Source organism: Myxocyprinus asiaticus, chromosome 14 (assembly GCF_019703515.2).
Source record: "Myxocyprinus asiaticus isolate MX2 ecotype Aquarium Trade chromosome 14, UBuf_Myxa_2, whole genome shotgun sequence".
In the NCBI taxonomy this organism is placed as follows: Eukaryota; Metazoa; Chordata; class Actinopteri; order Cypriniformes; family Catostomidae; genus Myxocyprinus; species Myxocyprinus asiaticus.
Window position 1 is genome coordinate 47,751,125 of NC_059357.1, and position 12,125 is coordinate 47,763,249.

The 12,125-nt window shown below is 37.0% G+C and overlaps 1 protein-coding gene across 1 annotated transcript in view; it reads left to right on the forward strand.

Annotated features, from left to right (window-relative positions):
* LOC127452147 (serine/threonine-protein kinase/endoribonuclease IRE1-like) overlaps positions 1-12,125 on the forward strand; it is a 66,306-nt gene that overhangs the window by 43,392 nt on the left and 10,789 nt on the right. Inside the window, exons 16-21 of the mRNA XM_051717396.1 lie at positions 5,395-5,494; positions 6,149-6,348; positions 9,941-10,088; positions 10,185-10,312; positions 10,879-11,002; positions 11,169-11,236. Coding sequence (XP_051573356.1) covers positions 5,395-5,494; positions 6,149-6,348; positions 9,941-10,088; positions 10,185-10,312; positions 10,879-11,002; positions 11,169-11,236 — 768 coding nt within the window. The remainder of the gene's footprint in view (positions 1-5,394; positions 5,495-6,148; positions 6,349-9,940; positions 10,089-10,184; positions 10,313-10,878; positions 11,003-11,168; positions 11,237-12,125) is intronic.

The following is a 12,125-nucleotide window of genomic DNA, read 5'->3' on the forward strand; positions in this document are numbered from 1 at the left end:
AACCTTTTTGTTTTCAATGACATTTGAGACTTTAATGACAGTTTAAGGACCTCAGTTAACCATTTCTTTTTATTTATTTATTTATTTTATTTTTTTGTGACAACTTGAAACTCTTGAATCTGCTGATTTGAACCCATGTGCATGAACTGAACAAAGTCAGCATTCACATTTGATTTTGTTTTATTTAATTTTTTATTGTTGATTTTTAAAAGACAGTACAAACTGTGTGACTTAATGGCAGCAAACACAAACTGAAACTTATTTTATTTACTAACTGTTTTTTTATTTTCTATTAGTATTTATTTTATTTATAGCTATTTGGGGAAAATGAATTCATTTTTTGACAGGCCTAATCCTGTCTGGTGCCCGAATAAAAAAATAAAATAAAATAAATAAATTAAAAAAAACATTGTTTAAAAATTATTTTGGGGCCGCCACCGTTGCAGATGGGACGATATGGTTATCTCAGGATTCGGTTCGATATACGATATGAGGTTCACAATTCAATATAGTCGAATCAATATAATAACACTTAAATGACAATATATTACAGAAATTGTTTTATTTTCTGAAAAAATGTATGAGCAGAAATACACAATTTATCATCAAAATAAAGCTTTTTAATACGCCATATAAATGCTCAAAGTTTAAATAATAAGAGTTTCTCATATACCTTTCGGTAAAAGAAAACATCATAAACAAATAAGCTTTCAAAAATAGTGGGGTACATTCAGGCTGATCATGTGCAGAACAAGCAATGGAATTGAACAGAACCTGTATTGAAAAAAGTGAAATGTGTGAAAGTGTATATTTATATTTGAATCATTTTCCATCTTTTTTCTAATCACATTCTATTGATTAATATTATATCATGAAATGTTATATATAATAATGATATGAGCTATCACTGTTTGAAATAACGTGTACAATTTACAGGTAATAACACTGAGTTTACATTCATTTGAATAAGAAACGCTAAAAAGGTTACTGTAACTTTAAGAGTTTCAACGTGCATTTCGCAGTGTTCCAGTTCAGCAAACCTCAACGAGAATCTTTCTGTTTCTTTAGTGCATCCTATGTGAGATTAAAATTAATATTTCTTTTTACTTTTTTATCTGACTGTAAAGAACAGAAAGGATATTAAGACACATTATTCAATGAAAGTGGAGTCACCTAATCTTTGATGGACACACATTACACGGAGGAAACGATCCGCTTTAATCTCAAGCACTTTTCATCAAAACAAGGCGATTTTCCAGGTATTCCAGTACATTTCTAAAAGCTAAATTCAAGAACTTCAAGGACCTGGTGTGAACCCTGTAAACAGTGCAGAAAAAAGTGCAGTAGTGGTAAAATCAAGCGATAGAGAGATTATGATGTTTGATGGGTCATTTAATTTATGATCACATGGACAGGAAACAAAGTTCCAAATTTCGAAATATCGAGTTATGCCACAATATGGTTCATAATTTTTTTGGTTTGTGATATATCGAAATTCATTATATCGTCCCATCCGTATCATTTACTCATCCTTAAATTGTTACAAACTGGGTGTGCGATGCCGATGGTATAAAATTTTCACATCACAATAATTGCTGATGCTTTCATCACAGTATATGGTATTATCACGGTATTGATAGCTAGGCGCTAGCTACAAGTTCGCACACTGGCTACTTTCACATAGTCAGCATTTGAGCTTGACAACCACATTTACTTACAGGTGTGAGAAAATGTCCTGTTGAATACTGTCTGTATGAACGAGCAACCGAAGTCAAGCCTGTATTCTGACAGCTGTAACCAGAGTGACTAAAGTAAATATTTAAAGGTGGTCCATAACACCGGCATGTCTTATCACAATTGACAATTGGTTTGCCGAATATGCGCATGTGAGTACTGAAGATGTCAGTTCTGTTATAGAACGCAGTTGTCACTAGGGGTGTGTCGATACTAGGAATGGGCTCGAGTACTCGGATGTGGCAGTAATGATCGATCATGAAAAAGATGATCGATGGTGATCATACTTGATGTGACTTCTCACTTAATCGAAATTCAGTGACAGTTACCTGACAACTAAACACAAAAGTGTCAAAGAGGGAACTTGTTTGTAATTTTGAGATTGATTACGTTGTGACTTTGACGGGTACTTTGATTGTCAGATACGTCTAATAGAAACCAAACTGACAATGCAATGCTATCATTCCGATCATCAAACGAGAGTGTAATTAATCGTGTTTTGAACACCTGTCTCTGCAAAATGTTTGCTAAACATGTTTTATTATCATTTAATGTAAGAACTTTGACTCGTTAATTGATATTATTTAATAAAAGTGAATGTTTGTCACTGACTAAACCTCCCTGCCCTGGGTGCCGAAATGTTTGTGTGACGTAACACACACCTTCATGTCAGCAAAATGGGAGTTGAGGATTTCCACACGAATTTCCAAGTTAGAAGTCTGACATTAAGTGTCATTCCGTTGCACTTTCCCCAGTTGAAAGCTGGAAATTCCGACTCTCTGATTTGAATGGAACGCTTCATGAATCATCACAGCAACAATAATACGGAGCATCGTGGCTTTCCCCACAGGAGCAAACACTTGGGGAGACAAACACGCACCAGGCATGTGGCAGTGGACTCAATGCACTGAAGCAGTGTATACAGCAGACGAGTGTTTCAAACAGCTAGACAGAGCGCAGTTAAATGGAACAGAATGCAGCATCTTCAAAACTGAACTTCAACTTAACACGCATATTAAAAGCGCGATGGTTATGGCGTCTCCTGTTAAGCCAACCGCGATTTAAAAATAGACGGTCACTAAAAAAACTGGTGCGCACATACTAAGGTTACTACGGTAACCTGAAGGAAGAACAGACAGATGCACTTTGTGCACATTCTTTCAGAGTTGGGCAGCGAATCTTCACATAATGACAAAATATGATGCATTACATTTTCATATTGCAATCTTTTGTACATTTTGTAACAGATTATTTTATAATAGACGATAATAGTATCGTCTATTCTAATAATGCATAGACAATACACTGTAACAACAAGACGCAATGCAGCAGCCAAAGATGTTTGTCAGGTATATTATGTACATGTCATTGCCCCTCGAGTACTCAACGAGTAATTAATCAGAGTACTCGAGTAGACAAAATGACCACAATGCCCATCCCTAGTCGATACAATAAAATATTGATTCTCACGATATGGTATCGATACTTAGATCCATGTATTGTGATATCGTGATATTTTCAGTGCAGTCAGAGACGCTTCTATGAGGCACGAAAGAGAAGGATTCACGGTTTCTCTCACGGACATGCTGGACCTCTCTCACACATTTTGGACTATATAATATTGATTTTCTACTTAATCTTAATTTGTACAATCCCAATGTCGATACTTAAAATGCCAAGATTGCTCATTCTTTCTATCTGCAATCCCCAACAATTAGATGTGTGTAAATACTGTACTTCCCAATTGCTACAAAAAATGTCTGTGATTAGCCACTGGCTGTTTTTTTTTTTCAGATTTCAGTCATCTTTTCACTGCGTGCTGAGTAAACGTTTTGACACTTTCTGTGTAATGTGAGTCCAAAGACTAGATCCAAGCAAACCATTTGTTGTTGAATAATGTCTTTTAATATCCTTTCTGTTCTCTACAGTCAGTTATTTATCAAAAACAAGAAAATAAACATTTAATTCTAATCACACATAGCATGGATGCTGTTAAGAGGCCATTTGACCAAACAAACACTACTGTCAAAGCCTTAAAGAGGCAGTATCATTTTAGCACTCTACATATCAAAGTAAATACTTGTAAATAGTACAAATTTGGCATGTAAACAACAAACATGTAACATACCGTATTCAAGCAAAACGGACATTATAACTGAACTATACCAAAATTAATTGAAATTAAAAGTGAAATCTAACCGTAATATTGTGACGCTTTTCCACTGACTTGAAATCCGAACGGTGACGTCACAGATTACGTGGCTACCTCAAACATAAACAAACATACCATGTCACAGTGTTTGTGTACAGCTTTTACTTCTGTTTTTGAGGACATATTTAAACATAAAGATTAATGCAACCTAACATTATAACATTGCTCAACAACATTGCCAGAGATGACATCTACGCTCAACACGACAGGTAACGAAATTACATTATGTTGTATGAACTTTTTAATATGGCTTAACTTACTAAGTACTTTAAACTGTAACAGTGGAATCATTATTAAAATTGGTGTAGCATATGGGTATATTTTGATTTTTGCCATAGCATATAATATTATGTTTACGTCTTGATTGAGAATCCCACCGGTTTACTTAATAGATAGCTGCAGTCTTTTTTTTCCTTTGCAATCTCTCTAATTATCTCGGATCTCAGTAGAAGACGACTTTGCGAGTAGAGTGCTCATATCGTCCATGTTTCCCCAAAGCTTTTGATGTCTTGTTTTTTTATTTTTTTATTGTTGTTATAGTGTAATGAAGTACTCCTTGCTGCAAACGGTAGCTACTGTCGTTGTTTTAGAAAACTTTACTTGGTGTCAACATTATCTGCGGTGGAAACATGTGGAACGGTTCGAGAATTCGCACTGGCCCAGGAACCTGCACTCGAACCATGTCGGTGGAAAAGGGCTAAGAGTGTGCATGTGTAATTTATGCCGTGTACACACAGTGTTGTGAATCTTGATTTGATGATGGAAAAAAACTACAGTGCGATTTAAAAAAAAATTAAAAAAAAAAAAAAAAAAAAAAAGGGCCTACGATAACAATATCTTGTATGTTAATTACTGTGATATACCGTATTACCGAATACCGTTACATTACTATTCCAGACCCATTCTTTCATTGCATCTTTTTTACATATGATGACAGTGAATGGTGACTGAGGCTAACATCTCAATTCGTATTCCTGTGACAAGGAGGAGGGCGTGGCCAGGCCATGAGGGTGCACGCCTGGTGCTAAGTTGCCCCTATCAGCAGGAGAGAGAGATAAGGAGGAGCTGGGGACACCAGAGAGAGAGAGACACACGGAGCTGTGTGTCTGCGTGTCTGCGTGTCAGTGTTCTGCTGAAAAGCAAAGTTTTATGTTGTGTTTAAGTTGAACATTAAAGTCTACGTGTATTGTTCAAGTCTGTCCCAGCTTCCTTCTTATCTCTCTCTCCCGCTGATTGGGGCAACTCAGCATCAGGCGTGCACCCTCATGGCCCAGCTACGCACTCCTCCTCGTCACAGTTCCACACAGAAAGTCATACAGGTTTGGAACAACATGAGAGTGTGTAAATGATGAGAGAACTATCCATTGAACCCCTCATAATTTAGCACATATTGAGAGTTTTTCCCAACGATTCATGTTTAATTTATTAATTCTGTGTTTTCTATTTAGTATGTTGAACGAAAGGATTTTAACCGCCACGGTTTGGAGCCGGTGACACTGCTAGAACAAACCATGTCTGGATTGGCCCATTTACATTCTCTTAATATAGGTAAACATCAGTAAAGCACATTTCTTCCTTTTATTAATGTTTTGCTCTTTTTATTGCCAGAGAAAATATAAGGGGAAGGAGACAGACAATGATATGCAGCACTCGATGTGGTGGCTGAAAACAATTTTAGCATGATTTCAGTGTTGTCTGCTTTTATTAGTAATTTGAAAAATGTAATTGAAACAAAAGCTTGACAAAGTTTTGAAGATGTTGGTCTTACCCCATTCAAGTAGAAAGGAGCTGTGTTTGTTTGACTAGAAATAGCTGTCGGGGTGTTACCAAGATGGTTGCCGAGTGAACTGACTTCATGACTGAATTGATGAAGTATTATAGTTTTCTTCATCGATGTGTTTGATGTCATTGACACTCACTAGATGTATTTTTATGCACATTTGAGATATTCCGATTATGTACATAAATTAATTGTTACTTGGAAGGAATCATGATAATGGACACTCACTGTCTCGTGTGTTCCAGTATAGGTCTCTACAGAACAGTAATGGATGTTTTCAAATCTGTGGGCATTTTCAAACTGGAGTGGGTGTTTCTAAACTAACCAATGAAAGTAGGGAATCTCAATGGTTTGAAAATGCCCACTGATTGGGAAAAGCCCATTTTTGTTCTGCAGAGATATAAGTCTCCATGTGTTTGTAGTTCATAGAGATTTGAAACCACACAACATCCTGGTATCGATGCCGAACACACATGGGCGAGTTAAGGCGATGATCTCAGATTTCGGTCTGTGTAAGAAGCTGGCAGTGGGCAAACACAGCTTCAGCCGGAGGTCAGGGGTCCCCGGCACAGAGGGCTGGATCGCACCGGAGGTGCTCAGTGAAGACGCAAAGCACAACCCTGTAAGAGCTCAAATACAGACTTGTAGAGATTTTTATTTTATACCACTTTTTCTAACTTTCACAAAAAAATCAGTGGTGACAAAGATCTGTGGTATAGCAATACTCTTGTCACAACATTGAATTGATGAGGTGATGCTAAATATTTGTATTTATTTTATTTCAAGGTCTTTATTATATATAAAAACACAACAAATGTTTCTTCTAACACCTAAAACGTACTGTATGTAAGTGAATACCGGCGTTTCTAGCTACACAAGCTCAATTTTGTGCATCGTTTCATTCCAGAATGTGTTAAAAATCTATTCATAATGCAAGTATGCATCCCATTAAAGTATCTGTAAACATAAGTCAGGCATATGAGGTATCATTTGAAAGCTTAGAATCTGAACTTTACAGAGATAATCACTTCTGCATTTATGTTACGTAAAATAACAAAATAAGGCCACAGAAAATTTGCGTCGCAAATTAACACCCCTAGAGGTAATGGGGTAGAAATTTTTATATGAAAATAAAAGTCTTTCACATAGCACCTAAATGGACAAGTCACATATCAAATGAAAGCTCTCATTCTCAGGAATGTGGTTGCCCTAAGAAAGATTTCCAAAAGAATCACAAAGTGAAATATGATTTCTGTAAGTCGTCAAATACGAACGTCTCATTTATGCACCGATCACTGCTGCTGTAAGCCCTAAATAGCTAAAAAGTTTATATCTGCTTTTACCTTAGTTTTCAAAACAAATTGTCTGTAAGGTTGCTTGGCTGAATAATCCAATGTTATATCTTAGATGTCAAGAACAAAATATGCCATCCAGCAGGAAAAGCATGCTAAACAAATAATCAGAAAATATGCTTTTGACTACTGATGATAAAATGTTTTATATCATCACAAAGTGGAGGAGCTCAGCTTTCTAATGACACCTGATTGAGCTTCTAGTCCACTCAGAGGCCGAGATATTTGATGAAATAATGACAGCGGTGCTTGAACTGAAAATTAGACTGAATGTCTATGGACGAGCACATCTGTGAGGGCTAAAATACATTAGAGTGCCACCTACGTTTCAGATCTGTATATTGTGATAGTGGAATTTTTTTTTTTTTTTTTTTTTTTTTTTTGCCATCTAGTGATATGAAATAAGACTTTTCAAAGTGAGGTAGACTGAACAGAAGCAGAATTACATGTTTACAAAGTTACGACAACAACAAAAACATATATATCTTTAAAAAACAAATCTGTTTATCATAAGATTATAAACACAATATTATTTATGAATAATTGGAGTCTTTTTATTTGGGGGGTTCAAATATGAGTGTAAAATTTGATTGAAAATGTTCAGGTGGCAGCCCAAAAATGCACCAGAGTATAAGGGGTTAAAAACTCACCTTACACACATACAGTGGACTAATTGCAAAATAGTGGTCTCATTTTACAGAAAACCAAAAGATTCCAATAATTCATAAATGGTATATGTTTACAATATTATGATAAACTTTTAGTTAGTTATTATCCCTTTGAAAGCCTGTAATCCAGACTGTCTGTTCTGTACCCCTTAAAAAAGTGTTATTTCATTCCACTAGATGGACTAGATATCGCCTTCCATCACAAATTACAGATCTGAAGTGCAGGTGGCGCTGATCCAACAGGACCATGCGTCTGCAATGTGTTGACTTAAGCATTTGTATCTGGGTTTGCAAACTTGAATAGAGTGTGTTTCTGACCTACTGTTATATATACACTCACCGGCCACTTTATTAGGTACACCTGTACATCTACCTAATCATGCGATTATCTAATGAGCCAATCATGTGGCAGCAGTGTAATGTATAAAATCACGCAGATTTGGGTCAGGAGCTTCAGTAAATGTTCAAATCATTGGGGCAGTGGTGGCTCAGCGGTTAAGGCTCTGGGTTACTGATCAGAAGGTTGGGGGTTCAAGCCCCAGCACCGCCAAGATGCTACTGTTGGGCCCTTGAGCAAGGCCCTTGACCCTATCTGCTCCAGGGGCGCTGTATCATGGCTGACCCTGCACTCTGACCCCAGCTTAGCTGGGATATGTGAAAAAAAGAATTTCACTGTACATGTGCAAATGTATAATGTGTGATAAATAAATATAATTAATTAAATTAAATCAATCATCAGAATGTGATCTCAGTCATTTGGACCGTGGAATGATTGTTGGTGCCAGATGGGCTGGTTTGAGTATTTCTGTAACTGCTGATCTCCTGGGATTTTCACGCGCAACAGTCTCTAGAGTGTAAAGAACTAAAATGTGCGAAAAACTAAAAACATCCAGCTAGTAGCAGTTCTGCAGATGAAAATGCCTTGTTGATGAGATAGGTCAACGGAGAATGGCCAGACTGGTTTGAGTTGACAGAAAGGCTACGGTAACTCAGACAACCCTCTGTACAATTGTAGTGAGCAGAATAGCATCTCAGAATGCACAACATGTTGAACCTTGAGGCGGATGGGCTACAACAGCAGAAGACCACATTGGGTTCCACTTCTGTCAGCCAAGAACAGGAAACTGAGGCTGCATTGGGTCTAACATCTGTGTACCACAGCAGAAATCCAGATTTGTCAGACCAGGCAATGTTTTTCCAATCATCTACTGTCCAGTTTTGCTGAGGCTGTGCCCACTGCAGCCTCAGTTTCCTGTTCTAAGCTGACGGTAGTGGTACCCGGAGGGGTCTTCTGCTGCTGTAGCCCATCCGCTTAACTGTTCGAAGTGTTGTATGTTCAGAAATGCTTTTCTTGCATAGAACTGTTGTAACGTGTGGTTATTTGGGTTACTTTCACCTTCCTGTCAGCTTGGACCAGTCTGGCCATTCTCCTCTGACCACCATTTTCGCCCACAGAACTGGATGTTTTTTGTTTTTTTCACCATTCTCTTTACACTCTAGAGACTGTTGTGTGTGAAAATCCCAGGAGATCAGCAGTTACAGAAATACTCAAACCAGCCCATCTGGCACCAATAATTATGCCACAGTCAAAATCACTGAGATTATATTTTTTCCCCATTCTGATGGTTGATGTGAACATTAACTGAAGCTCCTGACCTGTATCTGAATTATTTTATACATTACACTGCTGCCAAACAGTTGGCTGATTAGATAATCGCATGAATAAGTAGATGTACAGGTGTACCTAATACAGTGGCCGGTGAGTGTATATTGTTTTTATATATCTTATATGCATTATATGTACATTTAATACTTGCTAAAACAGTATAACATGTTGAATACTTGCATCACTACACACAACTGTCTTATTGTTATGTTGCATGTTGGGATCCCAGATAATTCCTAATAGTCAACCCACAGTCTTGCATCATATTAACTGGAATGCTGACTTAAGAGGCCACAAAAGTACTGGGCTTTATGTAACTGAAAATAAAAAGCACAATCATGGCCTGTTTTATATACCAGATACCATTCCTGCCTCTCTCTCCCACCACTTTCCTGACTGTGTATATTGTCCTGACAATTAGAGACATGTATCCCATACATAGACATATCAAAAAGCTAATTGTGTGTAACTAGCACAGATTATTCTGTGGCAAGACGGTCACAATTGCACTTCTTTCTGATATTTCAGACCTGCATGGTAGACATCTTCTCTGCAGGCTGTGTGTTTTACTACGTGGTATCTGAAGGTCATCATCCCTTTGGAAAGTCCTTGCAGCGACAGGCAAACATCTTACTGGGCGCATACTCACTGGACCACCTACAGCCCGACAGACATGGTAAGACAGCACACGTCCACATCAGAACTCATTCTGGGACAAAGTGTTTGTGATTGCATTGTTTGATTGTATGAATGTTCATGCCGTTTCATGCAGAGGATATTGTTGCTCGAAGCCTGATTGAGCAGATGTTGAGTATGGAGCCAGAGAAGAGACCCTCAGCAGACAGAGTGCTCAAACATCCATTCTTCTGGAGCCTGGAAAAACAGCTGCAGTTCTTCCAGGTTAGTTGGTTAGATAGTAGTGCTGGGAAGTGATTCAAAAATAATCCCATCAGATAATCTAAAAGATTTTTCAAATCACATACACCTACACTGCTGTCTTATCACCTACCCTTATCTTTTGATTGCCAGACTATTTTTATGTCTGGCTTGGCAGGAACAAGTTGTTTAATGGCCAATTTGTCTTGAATTTGCTATAGAAACAACACTCTGTTACCCACACGTTCATCGGCAAATGTTCACTATACATTGTACAATAAAGACATACTGTAAGTACAATAGTAGTGCACAGATCTAATTAATTGATAATGACAGTTGTTGTTGACTATAGTCATTATGACATTTTATTGATTTTCTTGATTAGTTGTTGCAGCCCTAATTTTAAGTTTTTCAGTTTTTTCCACCAGTTCTGTTCAAACACAGGAAGCAATCAAATGTACAGTGTTGTTTTAACAACAGAACAGTCGTTCAGAGACATTCAGCTAAAATGCATCTAAGAAACATCACAACATTCAGAATGCTCAGTGGCAGCTGTGAGGTGATGTTTTTGTGTTTTTGTTGTCTCATAGGATGTGAGTGATAGAATTGAGAAGGAGCCGTTAGATGGACCAATCGTGAGGCAGCTGGAGAGAGGGGGGTGGGTCGTGGTGAAAGGTGATTGGAGGGATCATATCACAGTGCCTCTACAGACCGGTGAGCACTCTGACATTTCAGTTATTCTTCACTGACTGATTTTCTGTTGGTGTAATTCACAGTATAAAATGTTGTACATGGAAAACTGTTCCTTCATGATTGTCTGCAAACTGCAACATTTGCTCTGCAAACTATGTGATTCAAATACCAAATATTTTTCTTTCAGATCTACGCAAATTTAGATCATACAAAGGCAGATCGGTCAGGGATCTTTTACGTGCCATGAGAAATAAGGTGAGCTAACTAAATAGCAGCAGTTTTTTGACATTCACCACAAACATCTAGTGATTATAGCAACACGATCAGAATGCAGTGGCATGAAAGGCTTATTTGAGTCATTCTTTATGTGTTGCCTAATCGACCTCATGACAATAAAAGTTTTTTTTTTTTTTTTTTTTTTTTTTTATACATCATATCAGAAGGAAATGTCTTTTGTTCAGAAAACACTGGTCTGTTTGAGCTTCAGGAGCAGAGTTTTGGATTTTATCAGCTAAAATGTATAAAATGAATGTTGATGAAATGTGGCATAACAGGGTGGAAAACATCAGAAATTCTTTGAAAGTACATTATATGTAGCTATTTTGTTAGTATATGTTATCTGCTTACAAATGGATGACAGAAAAAATGCATCGTAATAGTGTATTACCCTTTGTTAAATCTACCCATCTAATTATACAGTATATGTTGTCTAACAGGATAAAACAGGGTGGGAATCTAAAGGCAAAAATAGCTGCATATCTTTGATCTATTTTGTCATACATTTTAAAATAATTTAAATGTCATCAATTTCCCAATAATTTTTGCCTTAACAGGTTTGAATTTGTATGAGAGAGACAAGTAGGATATGATGATAAAACATCAAAAATATCACACATTAAAGGTATTGAGATTTGTTAGGTTTTCCAAGTTTCATTTTTTACTTTTTTTTTTAAGTTCATTTGTTAAGGCTAGATTCAAATTTGAGTGCATACTGTACAAGCATTAGTAGCCTACATACAGTTGAAGTCAGAAGTTTACGTGCACTTAGGTTGAAGTCATTAAAACTCATTTTTTAACCACTCCACAGATTAAATATTGGCAAACTTTAGTTTTGGCAAGTTATTTAGGACATCTACTTTGTGCA